The following is a 24,156-nucleotide window of genomic DNA, read 5'->3' on the forward strand; positions in this document are numbered from 1 at the left end:
TTTTATTTTCTGACTACTCGCGAGCCCTCAGTCCGCTTGTCCGCGAGCTCAAAGAGCACGAGGCACCCCCCCTCTCAGAGGGAGCTGTCCGGTGCTGAAGTTGCATTTCTTTCCTTCTCTGCACGAGGACTAAGCCGAGCAGACGGAGGGCAGTCAGAGGCTCTGAAGCAGGGCAGGAAAAACACATCAGCGGCCGGGCAACTCTTTCATACACAGGATCAACACACATCTTCGCGCTTCCTCCAAAAATCTGAAGACAATCTTCCTCTCTGGCTGGAGTGTGTGCGTGCGTGTGTGTGTGTGTGTGTGTGTGTGTGTGTGTGTGTCACGGGCCAATTACCACGCTGGCCAGGCCGTCAGCGATCGGCTGCGAGTGTGTGTCGTTGTGTTTGTGAGTGTGTGTGCGTGTGTGTGAGTGTCGGTGTCGGTGTCTAACCATCATGCCAAGGTCTTTCCTGGTGAAAAAGGTGAAACTAGATGATTTCTCCACCGGGGCGGATCTGGAGAACGCCTACCGGCACAGGACAGACCTCAGCCTGCGGCTCCATGACAAAGGTAGGTCAGCCCGCCTACACCGCGAGCACTAACAGGTGTCTCACAAACAAATCGATCTCAAAGAGGAGGAGGAGGACATGAGGGGGAGCCTGATTCTGGAATACCACTGTAGGCTATAAAGATTGGATTTACCTGTTGTGCCTGGAGGGATTCCCTTTGAAATACAGCACACTATTAATAAGAAGTGGCTATAAAATAAACACGTGGACTCACAGAGTGTATAATGAGAGTAGCATGGTGAGTCACCCAATATATATCTTTGCATCTGAAACTTATTGCACTTTTGTTGGCTACCTGCAGACTGGTGTGGCTGCAGTCAGGTTATCATGTGGTTACATACCTCCCTCATGCGTAATAGCTCCAAAGTCCCTCACTAATCAGCGCAGTGGAAACATCAAAGCCTGAATAAGAGCTGTGTGCTTCAGAAGAGCTCAAAGATGATAAAAGAACTTAGACAGTGTAACCACATCACATGAGCCAAGAGCATATATAAGCTACGTCAGGCTTGATTCAAGCGGTCTGTAGGAGTTGAGTTGTGAACTGAAGCAGAAAGGTCACTTGTGAAATCAACTAAATCAAGCGCGTCCCATGTTCCGTTGATTCTGGCTCATACCCATCAGGGACCTACTTACTGCCTGCACAGGATAAGTAAGGTTAAGGGAGATAAAGACAGGACAGTGGTTGATATGTGGTGTCTAACTTCACATGTTTTGATGCTTTTATTCATGTTTCTGCGAGCTGACTGTGTTTAAGATGCAGGAGAATTACCTCCTTTGTGTGCTGAAGGTTGCAGAGACAAAAAAACGGGATAATTGTTTTGATCCTTTTACAGCTGAAAATTATGTCTTGTGATCCTCCACTGCCTGCAGGTGAAGTACAAATAAACAGTTATCTTTTACAATGCTGTGATAAACATTCAGCTACCAGCTATGTGGTTTTCTTGGTTGCATATAAAATCAGCTCTATCACAGGCTGATCAGCAGGCATTCTGCAGGCTTTCTTCCCTCCTGTGCTCCATGTCCAGGTGTGCCTGCCCCAGTTTTGCAGTGTTAGCAGATTTCATTTCTCGCCTATTGAAGATTTTTAGGCTACATGGCTGCATGTGCATACATGATTAGCCCTTTTATTAGAGGACATGATCATGTTGGCACTTTTTGTCACTGATGAACTGTTGAATAGAAGTTAATGGTAACAAGAATGAACAACTCGGGCTCTGGTAGTATTCTTATTATCTTCAGTTGTCTCCTCCGGCTCTTGTAATGATCCTGTGGTATGATTCATTACTCTGGCACTGTGCTCTTCTGGCGCTGTTAAACCTGTGCGTCACATTTTACAAAAAGGCTGAAGATGCTTTTGCCATGTAGATCAAGCCCCTCTGCATCGCTTCCACCTCGGTGTCATTGACAGGTTGCTGCACACCAACCTGTGCACGCTGCGTGCCTGCAATTCTCTGCACGTAAAGCAAAAGAAGCTGTCAGTGGTGTATTTATAATGTCGAGGTTAACAAGCCCTGCTAGGTTTTGACACGCGATCTGCCGCCTCAGCAGCACTGCTGTCCCGACCACCTTTTGTCTCCATGCCTAACAACTGATGTTAACAGCTTAATGCAGCTTCTACATAAAGAACACAGCGCACACACACACACACTGCAAAGCGTTAGGAGCAACTTTCTACTTGAACGAAGAAGCTTTTAGAATAATTTATATACCACCCGTGTTCTCTGCGTGGTGTGTGATGGGACTGTGTATTCAAATGGCTCTGTTCATATGTAGACACATATGTGTGTCACATGGAGCTTGTTGCTTCTGCCTGGAGACTGGATGGATAAGGGGAACAATGAATACTTAAAGGTACATTTAAATTTTCCATGTGAATTCACAATCACCTCCATCCACCTATAAGCTAAATTTTGTGACAAACACCCGGTCCAGTCCAACTCATCAAACTAACAAAGAAATAACCAAAAAAAGTGGAATCATCCAAATGTTTGTACATCTTAGAGCTTTCTGATTTTTTTATGTGTGGGAAGCAGGTGTGTGAGGTGTATGTCCAAAAAGGCTCCTGCCAATATGCAGGGTACATGTTCTGTGTATGGATAGCTGTGCTCAGGAACAGGGGGTATTATGCGGTTATAATTCTAAACAATATGAATTCATCTGAATACACACCAACATCATCTGGTGCGCTTATCTTTTCTGTCCACTGTGTTTGTGACCTTGTGTAAACAAACCTAATATAACACACACACTTGTAGATCCACATTTAAAATCATTGTACTGGACAAAACCAAATCTAAACGCAATGTTTTTTATTCTGTCTATATACAGTATTATACACACAATACTGCATGTGGTTATGTATCCCTATACTAACCATGACTGAAACAACATTTACATCTGTATACGATTCCCCTGGAAAACACATAAAACTCATCAGTCAAGAGATTCAGGCCGCTTAGTTAACTGCATTTTACCCAAATGTTTGCTCCCTCATCTGGAAAAACCCACAACACTGCACTGACTGAGCCCGTAGAGCAGGCCTGCTGCTGTCACTGTGCCATCGACCTGCCCTGCACCACACTGGATCTGTCCATGGTGCTGATGCTCATTTTCACACGCTAAATCAGCGTTCTTAAGTTCAGGGTCAGCCTGCGCGCATTTATCTTTTACACAAGAGGTGTTTTTAACTGCAACCTCTGAGGGGCCGAGGGGGAAATATATTGCTGAATTATCTCTGGACGTAAGCTGCAGACCTGTCTGTTTTTTTATAAGCAGCCACAGGTGCACTGATACTCTGCCACAAATGTGTAACACTGTGTAAAAGATGCTTTTACTGTTTTATTGGCTGTTGATTCCATGCCTTGTCATATTGGGACATGACTGCTGCAATATTATTATAGGACAGACAGTGAAGGACAGCAGCTGTCATTGAATTGTTTGTTTTCACATCTGACAAGTAGAAGCAGCAGAACCTCTTAAAAAGAGCATAATGACTTTTATGTACAAATACTGTACATAAAGACAGATGATCAGACAGATGTGCTTCAGATGTCTTGGAACTACATGTAAATTTCATTTTCCTGCATATGATCTTACTGCAGCCTCTCACCTACTTTGTTGCCATCTGTGATTTTTACGCTTCTTTAGTTTAAAGCAGAAAAGAAAAAAGAAAAGTGTGCTCTGTCTTGTCAACCATTTATGTTCATCCATAGCACTTAGTGAAGGGCTTTAAATCATACAGACATAGAGATAAGTCACTGGTTGAATGAGCAGGCTGTTTTTAATATTTATGTGAACCAATTTGCTCCATGTTTGTATAATATATATATAAATGCATCTGAGTGCGATGTGCAGATGCAGAATAAAACATACAGCTGTTTGTTACAATAACAGTTGGTTGTATCAAAGAATATGCGTTATTTAATTCACATTGTGTGTGGCTGGTCAGTGTGCTGAATCATTGTGTCTGTAGAAAGATAAGCTCTAAAAAAACACAGATTGCCTCATCCAGCTGGCTCTGATGGTGTTAACTCACCACACTCTCCTTCAAAAGATTTTTTACCACTCTGTTCCTCTTTAAAGTTTAATACAGTAAAACTGTATTTGTAGATATGTCATACAAGCCATGTGTATCATGGTCCATGTCTGTAGGTCTGTGTAAACCTTATACCTGCTTGTGCTAATGCTGTTTTCTTTCTTCCCTATCAGCTGGTTACATCAGTGACTACATCAGCCCTGTTGTCTACGATGGTGAGAGTGACAGCGGCATCAAGGTGCCCTCTCCTGATCCCCTCTATGACCACAGTGTCCACAGTGACTATGGGGCCCCTGACTCCGAGTCCCCTGACAGCCCTGGCTCAGAAATCACAGATGGCTACATCAATGGAGATACTGCTGTGAGTGAGGGTTACACAGTTGATGCCTTCTTCATTACCGATGGCCGATCGAGGAGGAAAGCTCTCGGCAGCCCAAGGACCATCCAGAGGCACACCTGCAACGAGTGCGGCAAAACCTACGCCACGTCTTCCAACCTGAGCCGGCACAAACAGACACACCGCTCGCTGGACAGCAAGCTGGCAAAGAAATGTCCGACCTGCGGGAAGGTGTATGTGTCCATGCCCGCCATGGCCATGCACCTGCTCACTCACGACCTCAAGCACAAGTGTGACGTGTGTGGGAAGGCGTTTAGCCGACCTTGGCTTTTACAGGGTCACATGCGCTCTCACACAGGTGAGAAACCGTACGGGTGCGCCCACTGCGGGAAGGCCTTCGCTGACCGCTCAAACCTGCGCGCCCACATGCAGACCCACTCGGCCTTTAAGCACTTCAAGTGCAAACGCTGCAACAAGACCTTCGCACTCAAGAGTTACCTGAACAAGCATTATGAGTCCGCCTGCTTCAAAGGCCCCTTCTCTCCTCTTGGCCCCCTAGATGCATGACCCACCCACATAGATAAAACAACAGACAAAACTGCAGATTACCATAATCCTTACAGACTGAACTGCAGGCACAAACAATGTATTTTGGGTCAGAACATGACCTTGCTTTCCCTCCTTAACCTTTCTCACTCCTTCTCCCCTCCACCTTGCCTCCCTTGGAGCCTATTTGTGATGATGAAGATAGCACAATTTTTTCTCCTTGAGATTTGCCCACTTAAGGATTTAACTGATCGACGCATGCACTTCTTCAAAAAAACAAAAAACAAAAAACAAACTCTTCACCTCCTCTTCCTCTGTCTGTTGAGGACAGAGACGTTAATACTAACACGGCTTCCTTCTGGCATCTAGATACAGTATGACACCATATATCCTGGGACAGTGATGATGACGATGATGAGGATGATGACAAAGACAATAGTAAGCCTATAGCTAACAGGTTTCTCCCAGCACTGAAATGCAGTGAAAGAGTTTTTCATTCTAATTTTTTTGGAGGGTGCGGGGGAGGGGGGGATAATAGTAATAATAATAGTAATAATAATGATAATAACAATGCTCTGCTGCACCAAGTGACCATATTCTCTCCACTACTGAGGTAAAAACACTATTTATTTATTTATTTATTTATTGATTTATTTATTTATTGTATACTTGATTTGATAACAACAACGTGATACAGTTTCTTTGTTTGCACTTTAATTTATGGATATGTATGTATTTGCCAATTATATTTGCCAACCTCTTTTTACCACTACAGGCCAAAGCATATGTCACTTTTTTTAATGTACTATTTTTTCCTATTATGTTGTTTACCTTTTTTTCTTATTCTCGTTTTTGCATGCAAAATAATAATGATAATAATAATAATAATAATGAAACCTATGCCAACATCATAAAAAGCTTATGATTTTTTGCCAAAATCCTATAGATAGAACCCGAGGGCAATATTTTTTCTCTTGGAGCCTCCATAGGACTCTTTAAAAGCAATAATCACCTAATGCATGGTATTTTATGATGAAGTTATGAAGTATTACCTACTACTGTATAGCAGTTTAAAAATCAGGTATGTTTTACTTCACCTATAGTCATAAACAGAAAAATACTAATATTACAGACATCAGGGAACATGCCAATGTAGTGTTAGAGTAACAAAAAGAAAAGTCCTGTCTTTCCTCTCTTGTTATGCACTGCCTGCCTCTTAGTGAGTAGATCTAAAGTAGGACGTAGGCTAGAGAGGCTGGGATCAGCTGCCTGCTGGGTGTGAGGCCTATTGCAGGACAACTAGGGTTAAACACAGCTGCTAACAACAACCAGAGGAGGCCTCAATGTGGAAGAGGCTGCACTCAGATTGGATCACAGGCCTTTCAGAACTTCATTCAAATGGCACCTGAATGCACCATCCAGCCAAGTGATGTAAGAATAACCACCCACCATATGTTTGTCCTGTGATACAAATACACAGTATTCTTAAATCACAATCATATTGGAGAATTTAGCTATAAGATATGCACAAGATGCCAGGAGGCACGCATAGATGACAGCATTGTTCAGTGCACCACACAAACAGCATGCACTGGTCTGATTGCAGCCTAACTGTTACAGGTCCATGCTGTAAATACATGAAACATCCTGTTTATTCTGCAGTAGGCCTCGTTCATCCCTACTGGGCCGACCACAGGCTAACTCTATGAGTGATATACCTACAGACAGGCTAACTCTAATCAACCCTGACCCCGTAGATGATTTAACCTCTAATCTAGGTGGTCAATACCAGTGATGCTGACCCCAGTTCTCTGCAGCTCAGAAACCTTTTCCACAGATTCATAGAGCCTCCCAGGAGACAGACTGAGGACACACAGATTTACAAATATGTACTTGTGTGTTAAACTTGTATGACGCAACCTCATATAGAGGCACTGACGTGTGTGAGTGTGTGTTGTTTATGAGCCATATGGGGTGACAAAACAGGATCTTTGACAAAGTACATTTTGATTATTGAAGTGCTTCCTCCAACATTATGAACATAAGTTAACTGTATGTGGATCACTACCTAAAATAACAGGTGCAACTGTCAAAAAGTCATTTGACTGGCCAATATGTTGTGACTGAGAAAATCAGTATGAGTCAGCAAATTGCAGGTCTGATCTCCGCACTCGAGGTATGCTGCAATTACTTCAATTGTTATGGATAAATAGTCAGACTTGTAAGGGCTAACGTTCTCATTGGTGTCTTTTTATCTTTAAAAACGAACAAAAGAGGCAAATTTAAAAACACTTCCATGTACACATATTCAAAGAGAACAAAAACTCTAATCAGCATTCAAACATCAGTATTTAAATTTCACCTGATGACAGTGTGGTGGATACAAAGTTGCTCTCTGCTTTGATTGTTGTTTACTTATCAGAAATTGTATTACTGTGTATTAAAACTCTGGTTTTAACTTTGCACTGCAGCCTAAATGTCTTAAGGGTGTTTGGCTCGAGTTGTTGTGAGTCTGTTTGGAGGTTTCTGAAGCAGAAAGGATTAGCTGTGAGTCTGTTTGTCCATATCTGTCTCTGGGGGAGCTCCAGGTCTGTTCTCTTTAAGCACTTCCATTCTAGTCATCTCCACCTTAAAGAAAGTAGCACAATGAAACTAACTAGAATTCAGGTAGAGAAGAATTAAAAAAAAACCTTGTACTAGCTTGACCTCTCTTCTTTTTTTTGTATTTCCAAGTTAAAGAATGACGATAACCTAAATAATCATTTATTGCAAGAGGGTTTGTAAAGAATCCTTTGGATTGAGACGTTTTTACTGCTGTATATCTGACACACCTTATCTCAGGAGGTTTGGATCTCTGTTGCAGAGTGAGGATCTCCTGGGTTTTTTTGAGCCAGTATTCAGACAATGTAAGCACAATGAACACAAAGCATTTTGTGGCACTTCATAATAAAGAATAATCTTAACCAACCAAGACAATTTGTTGCAGTTTTGTTTCTTCACATGAAGGTTTTTTGAATTTTTATTAAAATGCAGCTGCTAAATTGTATGTATGATTTTTTCCCCTCTGTTTAAGTAGCTTTTAAGGCAGTTCATGCTAATATAGTGCACTTATCTTTTAAGTCAGAAGTGTACTCATTTCATTTACATGGACTAACACTCTGGCCCATACTTTGCATTAGCTTTGCCAACACTGTATGTTTAAAGAGGGACAGGGCTGACACGAGTGCACGGTGTGCTTGTTAGCATTCTTCATGCTGCCTGGTTGGCCAGATAATTCCATATTAGGATGTTAAACAGCGGTTAAAGTAGAAGGGTGTTTAAAGACACTGAAAGCTGAAAGGTTATGTTTCTCTTTATGATGTTAATTACAAAAGAATCAAATTTAGAAAATACCCACAGAAAGTGTGTAAAAGCGTGTGTTTACACCTGTAGTTCAGCTCTTTTGGTCCAGAAAAAGCACATAATTATACCTCTGATTCAGTATTAGCATTTCAAAATTTGAAGCTAGTCTATTACAAATGTTAATAAAGTGCTTTTGCTTGAAATGCTTGATGTTTGGCCATGTTTGTTCCTTTTGTTTTATTAGCATGCCAACTGTGTCCTTGATGCCTAATCAGGTGATTTTTAGGGTTGCATCTTGTCACATCACATCCCGGTGGTGTGCAGTGTGACTCTTGTCATGTGTGTGGATAATCTCACGGTGTGGGCTTGGATGAAGGTAACAGGAAAAAAGGCAGACACACTTGTTGCAGATGGGAGAAGTTTGTAACATGTGTTTAATGTTGTGTGTGCAAATAGCTGCTGCAGATGAAAAGACTCTCATCTCACCAAAATGCCAATGTTCTCATATGCATGTCATGCATTTCATACTTTTATAATGAAAAATATAAAACAATCCCCATACAGTGACATCATTACAGTGTCTTATGGTATACATATATATATTATGTGCATTTTATTTATTGTCATTTTAATAGTTTTGAATGCTAAGTATGCTGATTTTGATTAACAGTCCCCACCTTACATCTTATCATGCAGGGGACAGTGAAGTAACAGCCCATCCTTGCTGTTAGCTCCTCATAAGCACAGCCCGTCCAAATCTATTGTTGCTATGCCAACACCTGTGGTATCCAAGGCAATAAACTGTATCTACAGTATCTAAACTACCTGAACTGCTCCAACAAAGACACAATGCAGCACTCTGCAGCTTTATCAAGTACACTATATTTGTCAACCTTAAACAGAATATTGGTTTCACAGCAGAAAAGTGACTGCCCACGCCTATGAATCACCTTCACCTCTCTCCATCCTGTCAGACTTATGCTCTCTTCATCTTTCTTTCTTCTTCTCTTTGTTATTTTCATGTCACCTGCTTTCCCTCATCTCCATTTTTCTCACTGCTCTTCCTCCAACCATCTCCTCTTCCTCTTACTCCTCCCAAGTCAAACCAGGCCATCAGGCCTTTGAGGACCTGAAAGTCATTTAACTCCTGGTAGATAATAAGTCTTAGAATATAGCTCCTCTCAGATAATAAGCTTTATCACTTGATTGCTCTGCACGCTCCCTACTGTCTTTAGATTCATGTCCAGGGACCTACTCAAGCGAATCACACTATTTCCTTCCTGGCAAGTCAAATTAACACTCTGAGTGTGTGTGTGTGTAGTCAGAGACTTCTCATAACAAGGAACAAGGGAGTGCTGAGGGTGCAAAATAAAATCAGGTTAAAAAAGGTTAGTTTTAGACAGTGCATGTGTTTAATTGTGAGAACAGTTCAGTCCCCTTTAACTGCTTTAGCTGACCTCATGCTGACTTTAATTTTAATTTTGATTATTATTTTGATAAACTCCACAGAGAGTTGTCCCTACATCTGTCCTCTGCTACCTCATTGACCTCTGCTCCACCTGTCCCTGCTCCCCTACCATATCTTCATCATTTCACTTCCTCCTGTTGATACTGTAAATCCATCAAATAATAACTTTAATTCTCAACACCAAGGCCAGCAGATGTCACTTGTGCTGATGACTGAATATGCAGAGCTTGTTTTGGGTAGAGCCTGGACAGCCTCTTGGACCGACCAGGAATGATCCAGATAATGATCTCAAAGGAGAAGCTAGAAGGACAGCACAAGGTAACGAGTGTGCTGCTGAAACAACATCTTTTCCTGGAGGTTTTGCTGACTCATGCAGGTACACAGAAAATTACAGTGAGATGTAATGAAGACCCAAATAAACACAAACAGTATAGGAATTGATCAGATTTGAGGAAAAGAAAAAAAATGGAATCAATGTTTTTTCCTGACAATCAATCTGCTTCACATCTAGCAGGAGTCTTGCTCAGGATTGCTCTAGTAAGTGCAATACTGAGTTTGGAGGAGTAGTTGTTATACAGAACATTTTCAGATAGCCTACAGGAAAGACAGGACAGAGCATGGAGCCGCAGGCTTTTAGTGGCCGACTATCTTCACTCACCAGCTGTGATCACGTCCCCTCCACCTTTAACAACTGGTGGACAATTTGCGAAAACATTACAGAAAGAAACATACTCTCATCTAGCTGCCTGCTGGCTGTGTGTTTTGTGTCTTCAGTAGCTCATTCACTGATTGCAGCTTACTTTAATCTCAATATCATAGGTACCAGCCCTTCTGTTTCATCACATGACCCACACAACAGGCTCAACTATCAAGATGTGTAATAATAATAAATGATCTCTATATCCTCTACCATCATCTGCAGGAAATGTTTAGTAGGTTAAGAAAAAGAAATCTAATGAGAACATCACTCATGTCTCCCTTATCGCTCGTTGTGTCTTCTCTCGTTCATGTCACACAGCCTCTCTTAAATTAAGCTGCGCAGTAATAAGTCCGGCTTCCTCTGCGGTCTCTGATGTCATCTGTTAAAACAGGCATCATTATGTGCTTTATGACCTACGCAGTGCCACGCTCACACCTAAACGTCTCATATTTAACTTTAGTGCAGTACATCCAATTTATTTTTATTCTACCAAAAATTAAGTCTTCTTCAGGGGAAAAGCTTTTTTTATAATACTTCACTACATGAAATCCATACAAAAATACCATGCCATCACACTGAGGATGCACGATGCATAAACAGGTTGTGTATGGGCTTTACAGATAAGACCTGCATCTATCTTTATCTGCTGCTACATCTTCCCCACACCCGCTGCAGACATGCACAACGTTGAGAGCGAAGTGGTGTAGGACAGGGTTGTGAAAGTTCTCACCACATCCCAGGCTATTTGTAGAAATGGCAGCTGTCATCAGAAACATCAACAGGCTGAAGACAAGTGCTGTTCACAACTCTGGTAGGTGGAGGTGCAGATTGAGGGGGAGAGATGTCGAGCTACTAGATAAACACTAAGATTTCTGAGCATACTCTTTGTACTGCCTTTTCCATTTGTCGCGGTACAATTAATGAAATGGAAGGCTGCAAAATTCAGCTTTCTGTCACAATCTGTTCAATATGGAATGACTGTATTACAACAGTCAGTATTGATATAACAAATTGACAATTGGAGAACAATTCATTCCTTTTCCTTTTGTTCTTTAACTCTGTTTCTTTCTCTCTGGCACACTGCTGCAAACAGATAACATTTTACTTCATCCAGACAGCCAACAGACTGTGCTGCTGGAGTCACACATCTATTCCAGCAACACTCGTTGTCAGAATGCAACAATAATCAGACAGAAAACAAAATATTCTGAATGTTTGCAGGAGGAAAGAGTTTAGCCTCTGCACAGAAACCTAATAGCCAAAGAATCCCTTCTTGATAAGACACAGCAAAAATAAAACACGCTGTATGCAGCATGTCTCCCCTTCACAAACAGCAGCCATATATATAGCTTGTGTAGCAACATGATTCACTGGTTTCTACTGTATGCTGCTGTCAGGGCAAATTCAGTTCAATAACACATATGTGCATGAGTGCCTCATTAAATGAACTTGTTGATGTTAAAATATATTTTGTGAGTGTTCATCATTGTTTGGCTTAAGGCGATATGGATCACCTGCAGCTGATGATTCGGCAACAGCACATAACTGCTCCAAGGCCAGCTGCGGGGCCAGAAAATACCTCTGCAGGAAAGCAAGCCACAAACATTTGTCAATCAAGTTCTGTTGTTTTATTGATGATCGGCTGATTTAAAAGTTATCAGCAGCATCATTATCGGTACAATTATCATCTACATGGGATACTAGAAAGGCAGAGGGTTCATTAACATATATTGTGATGCTAGATAGAGACAAAATAAGCACAGATTTGTGAGTCATGTGGATAAATACATGCTGGTGCCTCCACTGTGACTCGTCACCTTGGTAACCCTGGAAATTAAGGAGAAGTTTGCTTTTAGGATTTCGCAGAAGGTTTTTATTTTAATGCAAAATGTGATCTTTACTTAAATCTGACCATTTTAGTGTCTAAACAAAACCAAATAAAAAGCAAACAGAAGGAAAAAAATGTTAGTGGTGCCAAATGTACCTAGGTTATTGTTATTGCCATGCTACCCTAAACTGCCCTAACAAGTGAACTGTGTATGCTGGACCTGAGTATAGATGAACCTGATTAAATCAGTACCATTGACATTTAATGGTATAATAGTAACACCAGCAGCTTCCAGTGCAGTAAGACCCACATAGGTGAGAGGAGAACCCTCCTGACCATGTGTGGTACTGATAAGAAATGATAATGGCTATTTAATGGGATGATGACATTTTAAGTGGGCGCAGCAGTCATAGAAAAGGGAAAAATGAAAGGCACACACACACACACACACACACACACGTCATAACTTCTGTTATTTGCAGCTCCTAATGTGAAACTTCTGTGGTGCACTGCAGGCAGCAGATTTGAAGCGTCAGCAGCGTGCTTCGTACTGACAGGAGATGTTGATATGTTTTATTTATTGTTCAGTGGCCTGTCGTGTTTAGGTTTCCTTCATTCGGTTACAGAAACTTAAACTTCATCATCTTTGAAGTTCATATGTTTAGAAGAATAGAGTACATTCTCACACTGTGTCATTGCACCCTCAACCAGAGGTTTATTACTGCAGGAAAAAGCAACATTACAGCTTTTAGCTTTTAATTACTAAATGTATCATCAACATCTTCATTACACACTATACAATCATAACCAGAAACCTAGTTCAGTCAGAGACATTGTGCCATGTTTGACCACAAAGCAGCAGACATGGTAGAAAAGGCTCGACTCTTACAAAAGGAGTCTCTCAGAATCCAAGAAGAAATGAAGATTCTGTTAGGAGGACTAATCCCTCTCAACACATACAGGAAGAGTAAATCTTAGCAGAGTCAACAATACCAAAAGCTTGAGGAGGACGTTGAAGTGATGGAGGCAGTTGTAGCACTGAACAGCAGCGTGATGTGAAGACTGTAAGGCTGCGAGGGTTTTTACTAGTTAGCTAAGCAACTGACGCTAAAGCAGGCCTGAATACAAAGCTCTGTTAGTATGGAAATGTAAATGATGGCAGTATAATGTCACACACACACACAGAAAATAAAAGAAATTATTTATCATGTCTCTCAAAAATTTATAGGCATCTTTATTTGGCTTGGACACAGGAACAGAGCATGGGCCTGCCTCTGAGCTCTGTAGTTAAGCAAATACTCCCTCAGATAGAGAGAGGGAGGAAGGGAGAGAGAGAGAGAGAGAGAGAGAGGGAGAGAGGATGGAGAGAATGAGATGAAGAGAAAAGGAGAATGTGGGAGGGGAACAGAAAGGAAATAAGACAGACAGGGAGAGAAAGCACTTAGGGAGTCGAGGAGAAGAAGCAAGAGAGAGACAGACAGAGAGTGAGTGGGAAAATGTGGGAGAGAGAGAGGGAGAGAGGGGAGGAGAGGATGGAGGGATGGAGGTAGCTCAGGGAGCAGAGGAGGGAGACTTGACCCAGATTGGGAGCCTAACAGCAGCAGCAGCAGCTGAGTGAGCCGGTGAATGTTTAATAGCAGCAACCACTTGCACGCTGACACACACACACACACACACACACACACATATCCATCCACCCCCACACACACAGACACACACAGACACTGTTGACTAGGGCTCTTGTTGCTGGAGTTAGGCTCAGGCCTGTTGAATTACTTTATGTCTGTGGAATAAAAAACACAATCCATCCACGCACTGGATATACTGGTGATACTGGTGCGTAAGGTCATTATTTTCTGTTCTGCATCAACACTGCATTGATGCTCAGTGTGGAGGTCCTCCACCAGCATCTGCACCACTACAGCATTTACTTTGTATCAGAACTGCATTAGCTGCTCCAGAACAATACAGACCTGATTTGGCAAAAATCAGACTGAAACTTTGCAACAGAACAGCATGGTTGGGTTTCTGTCTGCCAAGCAATGTGTCTACAAAATCAGTAAACAGGTTCATTCAATACTTCAGACCAGCAGCTGCCTCAGTGATTTAATCCTCTATTAATACTGCATTCACATTGCCACAGACAATGCAGCCTAATCTGTGTTTAATGAGTGACTCAAATCAACAGGCACATTGGATCATAATGTTTACAGCATTTCCTATAACAGCATGAAGAACGCATAGCATCACTGTACTTGCATTGGTACATGTGACCTACCATGTAGATTGTGGCAGAGCCCCACTTGAAAGTTCAGGCTCACTCTCCACCCACTCTTCGGTTATAAAGACAATCGTCACACAGTACACAGACGTTTGTTGCAGCTCTTTTTCCTTCCTTTCTTTCTCTTTGCCTTGTTTCAGAAGTCAGCATTCTTGTTCATGTTTTCTGCTCAAGTGACTCATCCTCCTGTATCTCTGTGTGTGTGTGTGAGTGCATCAGGCTGCTATTTCAGCACTTTCCACTGCTATCGATTCAAACCAGCCTGCAGGGGGAAAACCGGGCCCCTTACAGCTACACACACATACATAGCCACACTACTGCAGTTACGAACAACCTGCACACAATTGAAAAGACATGTTTATGCTCACATTCCTACACAGTGTTGAATCACCTGGCATCATACAACCAGAGACCTGAAGAACTGTCTTCTGTGTTTGTGTGTTTGTCTCTGTGTCCTGATACTACCCCAGGTCAGGACCATACCACTATAAAACCTTTGTCATTCACAGTGTTGCATGTGCACTGCTGTATATTTGACCTTTACTTACAGAATTATACAACAGACCCTGCAGTGAAGGAAGGAAGAGTTGTTGATGACTCAATGCTAAGCTATTGCCTACTGTGTGTGTGTGTGTGTGTCAAAGGAATGGAGAGAAAGAGAATATGGTAATATAGTAAAGGGTATTAGTTTGTAAGGTTAAACTGTTTGTGTGCTTGTGTTTACATATGTGCACATAATCATATTTGGAAGTTATTTACACACATTAATAGGTGAGGTGTGTGGGCAGCTTACCAAATGATATCTGTAGTTAGTTTGAGAGAGTGTGAGTGCGTGTGAGTGTGCGAGAGAAAACAAAACTGAAATGTGTTTCTAGTGTGTCTGTGTTTGTGCTTCCAGTCAAGGTCACTCACAGACAAACACACACTCAGTGGACACACTCCAACAGTTACCTGTTTGTATTTAGACACATGTGTTGCATATATGCATGTATGCTTATACACACAGACAAACACAAACACTCACCCTGCAGGCTCTGAGTGAAGGATACTCAGCAGGTGTGGGTCAAACCTACAGAGCCACGTCACACCTCTCAGCGTGGCGTACTCCTCCGCTGCTGACCTCAGCTGAAAATAGAACCAGGAAGTAGTTATTTCAGGATCTCATTTCCACCCACACCGGGGGTAGACCACAATTAGCACAACATCTCTGTCTGTCTCCACTGCCCGTCTTTGACTGTAGCTCTGGAATGTGGTGAAGAATGAAATGATTTATCACTTTGTGTGTTTGTTCAGGACTACACAAATGTTTTAAATGAAATCTAACACATACTAGGCTACTGTTGTTTGACTGAAACACATTAGGTCGTTGGTGAGCATTACAAGCTGTGAAGTCATATTCAGCTTCATGAAAAATGGAGAGACAACACCCACTGCTGCCTGTTTCTTAATTATGACCTGTTTGCTAACTTATGGTTAATGTGAGACACACACACACACACACACACACACACACATCTAACAACATGCTAATTGCACTAGCTGCCTCTTGTTGCATTGAGTCTAATGAAAAGCCTTCCATCAAACTGACTTCTCTAACTGTTTGAACTGTGTAACAAACCAGCTTTGGATGCCCTAAACAAAGCCTGGTGAGCTTTATGCTAAGCTAACTCTCTCATGCACCTCTTTGCTAATTTAAACAGCAATGTAAAAATGCTGTATTGGAAGCTGTTTTTGTTGGAGTAGATAATCATGAATGAAGTAGCCTCTGCCCTCTAGGTATAGTGTTAACATAAATTGTGTAGCTACATGTATACTGACACCTGAGTGCTTTTATATGTTTCACTTGCTCCAGACTTTAATTTTCTTCTCCATTATATCCTCTCCTCATTCTCTGTTTCCCCACACAGCCCCTCTCTTCATACTGTTTCCTGGATTTACCTCCCTGTCATTGTTTTGGGTCTTTTTTGCGTCTACTTGTGTTTAATCCAGCTTTTTTGTTTGCTTTCTTTACCTTTCCCTCCTTGTTGGTTTTCTCAGTGCTTGGCACTGTTTCAGTCTTTTATGCAGCATGTGTGTGTGTCTACAGTCAGTTGTGCACTTATGTTTGTGTGCATTGATGCAGGCAGGTCTGAATGGGTAACCATTACAATTAACAATAGCTGGACAGTGATGACAAACATTAATGCAAACAAATCATTTCATTACATGAAGAAAAAAAGAATTATGATGTTTGCAGGCAATCATTACTGGTGAATAAATCATCATAGTTTATAGTATAGGAGCATTTGGTCTACACCGTACAGAGGCATAAAATAAGGACACAATAGAAGATACAATGAGGGTCAATAAGATCCTTAGCCTGCTGAAATGATCTTTGTGTAATATGCAGACATGTATAGTTAAGATCTAATATATGGATGTAAATACAGCTTTTCCACAGGAGTCGAGCCATTTGCTTGTAAAGCTTTATAATCTGTGCTCATAATGCACTGTTTTGGATATTGATTCCTCATCATTATGGGAACGCCACTAAAATTCTCTGCAGCAAGTCATGGTTTGTAAGACTGTATCACAAATAAACGACTGCCTGCTAATCCATCTCTAAATGCACTGTGTTAAATGGTCAAGTGTGTATTTAAATATAATGTATAGCTGTTATAAAACTGGTGTGTAGCTGTTGTAAGATGGGATCACAGAGTAGATGGCTGCCTGCTAATCTGAGCTTTAGCTGCTTTAGTTGGTCTCATCCCCTCACCATGTCTGTATAAAGAAACCACATACAGGGTAGCAGTCTCACACTCTTTTTTCTCCATTAATCTTTAGTGGGAATATTTAGACTGAAAGAGACAGCGTCAGCCTGTGTTCCTCTATTGAACATCCTCCAGTATGCACTGTAAACACTGATCCATCACCATCTTGGAGACAGTGACATCAGTGGATATGTGCCTAATTGTTTTTCCTTTTTTGTGCTAATCATAAAACAATTAAAATCCATTTCCTATTTCCTTGCCTGTGGAAGGCTGAACAAAAAATAGAAAGTGTAAATTCTGTTTTTTGTTATTGGATTGAGCCACTTGCCAACCTGATTATTTCTCTGCCAGTGTGTGGTACAAAGCTCCCAATAAAATGCTGACGATCTGTGACAAATATTTTCATTTTTCTTCGCATTGTGCTGACGCACAGATTTTGCCTTGATGCAGAAACACAGGTATTCAGTAATAAAAATACAACTGCATTGAAATCATCAGTTGTGTGTGTGTGTCTATCTCCTGCTTTCTGTCTCCTCACTGTGCTGTACAGTCCACCAATACAGTGAGGGTTGTGTATAAGAAGCCAATCCGGAATCTTTCTCCCCCTGATCTGTGACCACTCCTGACCCCACAGATCTGCACTGCAGCGTCATTGTGTACCATGAGTGTACGAAGACTAAGACCCGGTTTCGCTGCCAAGGTTTTTAGGTTTTCTTTCAAGACATTTAGGTAGTCATCTTTTTTTTAACAATTTCCTCGACACTGACATAATTCCCAGTTCCAGATGCACTGATGCATCCCCTACAGCATTATACTGCCACCACCATGTTTGACTGTAGACACCACTTTAGGAACATTGAAAAGGAATAAAATAGTAAATGTGTCTAAAACTGTAGGTGAGTGAAAAGCAGAAACTGAGTAACAAACCACTAAAGAGTTTGATACCTTGAACAAAGCCAGACGAGCTTTATGCTAAGCTAGCTGTATTGTTTCCCGTTGTTGGTCATGCCTTGACTGTAGACAGCAGCAACAACAGCTAATGCACTCAAATCCTTGTAACTACCTTGTTCAATTAATCCTTATTGGACAGAAGTGACTCGGATTGCCTACATTTATGTGGAGTTCATGGTCACACATCGAGTCCACTCTTTGCAACACATTAAGTTCAGTTCTTTCTAAGAGTGTGCAGGCTGTTTAACCAACTATTATTCCTGTTCTGATATATTGATCCTCATTGCCAAGTGTATCATACCTACCATACGATTTATTTTCACTCTCCATCTTACTTCTGAACACTCTTTCTCTTACATTGCCTCAAAAAGTTGGCCTCAAGACAACAACTCATGCAGACACACATAGATACTAAAAGCTCATTTATAGCCTGAAGGCTTGCTGCTGTGGTTGTCACTACATTCCTGTTATTTGTTTGGATACTTCAAATACCCTGAGATTTCAGTTTTAAGAAGTGACGTAGGAGTGTAACTTCAGCTCCCGCATACATCTTCGTCTGTCTGCCACCCACCTGCTCCAAATGCCTATTTCTCTTGCTCACCATCTCTCTGTATTTATCTCATTTATATCTCTCTACCTACAGAAGTGTGGAGATCTCTCTTCCTCTCTCCTTCCACCTCCCTGTCTGACTGTGTCTCTGCTTAAGGACAGAGATAATTAATCTCAGATGGAACTCTGAGCCCTTCTGCATGTTTACATCTCCTGTGTGTGTGTGTGTTTGTGTGTGCATACCAGCGTGTTTCAAGTAAGTGCATGTCTTGTGTTCTTGTGTGTGTGTGTGCATAGTTGAGTGTGTGACTTGCTAATTTGATTAACGAGTGTAAACAGTTAAGCTAACGGTAATGACTACCAAGCAGCCTGCTGCTGTAGCCAGTGGGTTTCATACTGATTACTATCATCATGAAGATAAACCCATGGAGCAGGGTGACTGAGTGTATGTGTGTGTGTTTGTGTATGTGTGTGTGCACAGTAAGCCAGTAGGCAGTGTGTGTTCATGTGCTGTCTGGATGTGTTTGGTTATTTGCGTGTTTATGTGTGTTGAACCAGAGCTAAAGGCTGTATGCCGGTTTTGTGTGCATGTGTGTGTGTGTTGAGCAGTCTCTAATCTATTATAGCGCAAAGAGATCTACGATAGGCAAAGATAACCGGCCAAATTCCTGCCAATGACACCTACAGTGAAACAAACAGTGACAGCAAACACGTTTCTGTCTTTCTGGACTCTAAATCAGAGATCATAGTGATAATTTTCTTAAATTTTATTGAAATGTATCTGAGTGTTATATCTTGTGTTTGTTCAGTTGAAAGTTTTATTTGTAAATCACAGTGGAGTTCATTTTTCCATTTTTGTGGCTTATTTGGAGTCTTTTTTAAGTGCAGTGACACACGGCCCTCTCACATATGCCTTAGGCTCTGTGTCCACAGGCAGTTGTTTTTTTTGACTGGAAACACTAATGACCTCATTTTCTGAGCACTTTATTCAGTTACTCATTTCTGCTTGTGCACAAACACTTTTCTACCTCCTCTGCAAACCTTTGTTGGGAACATCAGGTCTATTTACCTAAAAGTATACAAAGAACTCACATCCTAAAACAAGCAAGATGGAATTGACACCATCTCTGAGAGAGAAGTGGCACTGAGGAGGCCTCAATGTATCTGATTCCTTTCAGTTGATTAAATATTTTTAAAGTCTGATAAAGGATGATGGGGTCAAACCAGTCAAGTTCTTCCTCACCAAACATTTGAACATTTCTTTATTTGTTTTTTGTGCCATCTTGAAAGAGGAAGCTGTCACATGCACACACACTGATCATATAAATAGTCATTAAAGCTGCAACAATCAGCCAATAATTGGAAGATTTCCACTAGTTTGTCCATAAAATGTTAAAACAAATTGTTTGATTGAGCATGGGCAGTCAACAGCCACTGTGATGCTGTCCATTTACTTTTGGTCACATACTGTATAGGCGCTGTTGTTTCTTCCGAGTTATACTAGGGAAGGCAGGAGGTGCTTTCAACACATGAATTAAATTTATTGCATTTGACTGACAGCCCCACCTAAAAAAACATTCACCAAACATCACTAAAAAACACCCCCACCACCAAATAATAAATCATTTAGACTTTAATGTTGTCCTTATTAAAGAATGCAGATTGATCCTCTGTTCTCATATTGTCTATTTTTCAATTTAATTCAGTATAATGAATTTTAATTCAACAATTTAACTGAATTCTAGCTGTTGCAGAGCACTTTGCATCAATAACCTACTTAGTTTAATCTGCGGTGGAGTCGTATTCTGATACATTTACAATGTGCTGCTCTGGTCCCCTCAGGCCGCTCTGTTCAGCATTTAGGTTCACGCTACCCTTCACACAAGTGTGCACACGCGCAGCATTGTACGTTACAGGCACAAACACAGGCATGAAGGCTCACAAGAAGAGATGCTAATAAACAGAGAACACACACACAAACATGCCTGCACTCACACAGAGGCAGAAGGCAACTGGGAGGCTGCTCCCTTGCCTTGCCTGGAGAGGGAGAAGCTTATTATGGAGCCTTATTGAAGGCTTCAAAGAGTTTAAATTAGGGTGGAGAGGAGGGATTAGGAGACGAGTGAGAGAAAGAGGGGGGGAGAGGTTGAAGAAGAGCGGGTGAGTAAGACGAAAAGAAGAGAGACAGTGAGAAGGAAGAAGAAAAGAGGTACAAATAGAAAGAGGAGATAAAATGAGAGAAATAAAGGATGTTGGGAGGTTGGAAAGGGGAGAAGTAAAGGATGGAGAGGGAGGAGAGAGGGAGACAAATGGGAGGAGGAGAGTCAAAGAGTTTGCTGGCTCATGCTGATCTTAAACTAGACGACGTTTGAAGTGATTTCAGAGTTTATTTCCAAGTGGGAGTCACAACACTCGCTAGGAATAAGACACAGTCACAGCAGCCTTAATGCTGTCTTTTCTCATAATGACAAAATCAAACACATTACAGTGAAGGAAATGTGTGGCTGCAGGCACGATAAAACTGTCTGTGTTCTTCTCAGGAGGGACAAAAACAAACCATGGCATGTAACCTTGACTAAACAAACAAAGGAGGAACCAGTGCAGAAGCCTCGGAAACAACCGAAGAATCATTTATTCAAGCACAACGTGATAAACCAACACTGACAGCGTTCATTGACATCACTTGGCTTCAGGATGTTTTTTGGTCTGTTTGATTTTTGTCCACAGCTCCAGGTGGAACCTATACATTACTGCTTTTAATAAATCATGCTGGACTTTAAGTAGACCAGAACCACATACATATACAGACATATTGATAGAGCGGGCTGTGACTAAATGTCGACAGGGTACAGAAAAACCGCTAACACTCACTCAATACTGACACAATCCAGTGGACACTGTATTGAGTTAGCACTGTATCTGACTTTGTAACAATATTTTCCACACTGCGTCATGGCCTGTGAATAGGGAGAAATGAATGATGTGAGAAGCGAGTAAAACAATTGCAAAAAAAGAGAGGAAGAGGAGAGAGCTGAGGGGACACAGTGAGCGAGTACAGGGAGGATTTGACCTAGAGGGATGGAAAAAGGCTGTCAAGGTTGCTAAACATGGAGCAAAGAGGAATGACTGGGAGAACAGAGAGGAGAGGAGATCAGAGGAAGAGGAGAAAGAGGGAAAGAGGGGGTATTAAAGAGGCATGTGAGGAAGATGTAGGAGAGAGGAAGAACAAAGAGTGAGAATGGCGCGACTCAGAGGGACAGGGAAAGGCTGTCAAGGTCGCTAAACAAGCAGCAGAAACAAGGACCTGAAGGGATTGGCCGCAGTGCTGAGCAGCAGTGACCTGTTAGTCATGGTCACACACTCACAAGCACACAAACAATGGAGTGATGGGCCAAAACAGACATGATGAAGACACAAAGGATGACACGAGAAGCAATGAAAAGAAGCAAAAAGTTAAAAAAAAGACTTCATCTATGTGAATTTATTCATCCAAACCTCTTTAACATTTTCCTCACACGGTAAAAGACGCCACATAAACGCAGGAAGGAGTTCACATCTTTACTGGAAATGAGTCCACATCAACACCAAGTGACTAAAATTAAATTTAATGAGCTTATCTTTTTTTCTCTCCTCCAAGCTAAACCAATTTGGGTCAATTCAGTTTGCCTGAGAATCTTGTTGTTGTTTTTTTAAACTGTGTCAACAAAATGCTGAACACCACTGGGATACACAGATGATACACGTTCAGGTACATAACAGCATGATAACCTGTCTGTCAGAGAGGAGAGGAGAGAAACATGCAAAGCAGAGGAGGATGGTGTGTGTCTGTGTCCTCTGTGTGTGTGACTGCTGTGTGATTGCCTTGGGGAGAACATCATGGCATAAAGCAACAGTCACCTGTGTTTGTGTGTGTGTTTGTGTGTGTGTGTGTGTGCCTTAGGGCTTACAAAAGTAACAGCACACAGTAACAAAGCCAGCCGCCAGGTTTTAAGAAAATAAATTTTACAAACACAGTTCAGGTGTGCATCTCACATGCACCCACACACACACATTTAAACAAAGGGTAATTTTACAGGGAGTAGTTGTGTGTCTCACCTATAGCAGTAATTAGTTTCATCTCATAAGCGACATACTGTTGGCCTGTCTCTGATGTAAGACAGCTGTGTAAGTCTGAGAACTGGTTCAATCAAGGTTAATTAGTACACTGGCCATGTTTGTAAGTAATGACACCAGCTCTATACTCAGCCAGCAAAAGCACAGCCCATAATAAATTATGATGAATATTTAATGTTAAGGCTGGTCCTCACCCACACTTTTGTGTATGTAATTATGCAACATTTTAAGATAATAATAAGATAATACAGACCAAAACATTGTTTAGAGACATTTTTACCATGGAGGTTTGTAGGAATTGCTTTTGGAGCCTGCCCCCAGAGGCAGTGGGGGGAACTGCAGTTACATAGGCTTCATTTCCCAGCCCCAGAGTTTGTCCTCAACATACACTAAACTATAAATACTACCAGCTTTGCTGAGCATTTAATTGTCCCATCAGTCTGTAACTGCACCGATTCACTCTGACTCACTCACACCCTGTTTGCAGAGTAGCAGGTACTCTTTTAAACAAACACTCAAATTAGCCACATAAACTAAAAGTTGAATTTTTGACTTACACTCTCTGCCTGGACAGAAACTGAATACTAATTTTGTTCGATGACTGCTGTATGTGTAAACAGCCAACTGTTGGCTGCCACATCTGCCATATCAACTTTGCAAAGTAAAAATATGCCAAAGCTGTTTTTTTACAGCCCACTCCACTGATCAGTGGGAAAAAGAATCAATTAGTATCAATCAATTAGTAGTAAGGATGAAAAATGATGAGTGGCCATGAAGGCGAAGTCTGTAACCCTGATGTAATACATGTTATGTATTCTGGTAATGTGTCCATGCACATTCAATGGTCTGCACATCACTTCCTTCCTGCCTTTTAGAGTCTGGGTTTATGGAAATATGGTGTCCTTGTTTGGTTTTTCCACACAAATGAGCTCCATTTCGTAACAGCACCAGCAGCTCTGAACCAGAAAATGGGCGCATAGCCTTGGAAAATCTGTTTTATTCTAGGCACTGTACATCTAATTGATTTATTTACTCTAAAAAAAAGCAGTTGCCAATTTCTGCTGAATGTTTCATGTTGTGTCTTGTGTAGTCTGCTCTTTGAGGACTTGGCAGTTCTATCAGCTTTGTTATCATTGTCCCTGTTGGCAAAATAAATCAAATTGTTATGAAACAGGATTGGCACACTGTTCAGGGATGACCAA

General features: G+C 41.4%; 1 protein-coding gene across 1 annotated transcript; it reads left to right on the forward strand.

Annotated features, from left to right (window-relative positions):
* The first annotated feature begins 440 nt into the window (after window positions 1-440).
* On the forward strand, window positions 441-5,296 carry LOC114448853 (transcriptional repressor scratch 1-like). The gene is made up of 2 exons (XM_028426060.1): window positions 441-555; window positions 4,263-5,296. Exons 1-2 carry the CDS (start codon window positions 441-443, stop codon window positions 4,991-4,993), a joined length of 846 nt encoding a protein of 281 aa, XP_028281861.1. The 3' UTR covers window positions 4,994-5,296.
* Window positions 5,297-24,156: the final 18,860 nt, after the last annotated feature.

This window comes from Parambassis ranga, chromosome 16 (assembly GCF_900634625.1).
Source record: "Parambassis ranga chromosome 16, fParRan2.1, whole genome shotgun sequence".
Lineage (NCBI taxonomy): Eukaryota > Metazoa > Chordata > Actinopteri > Ambassidae > Parambassis > Parambassis ranga.

Coding starts and splice junctions, on each gene's coding strand:
- LOC114448853 (XM_028426060.1), top strand. CDS start 441: ATGCCAAGGTCTTTCCTGGTGAAAAAGGTGAAACTAGATGATTTCTCC. Junction 556..4,262: donor CCTGCGGCTCCATGACAAAG/GTAGGTCAGCCC, acceptor CTTCCCTATCAG/CTGGTTACATCAGTGACTAC.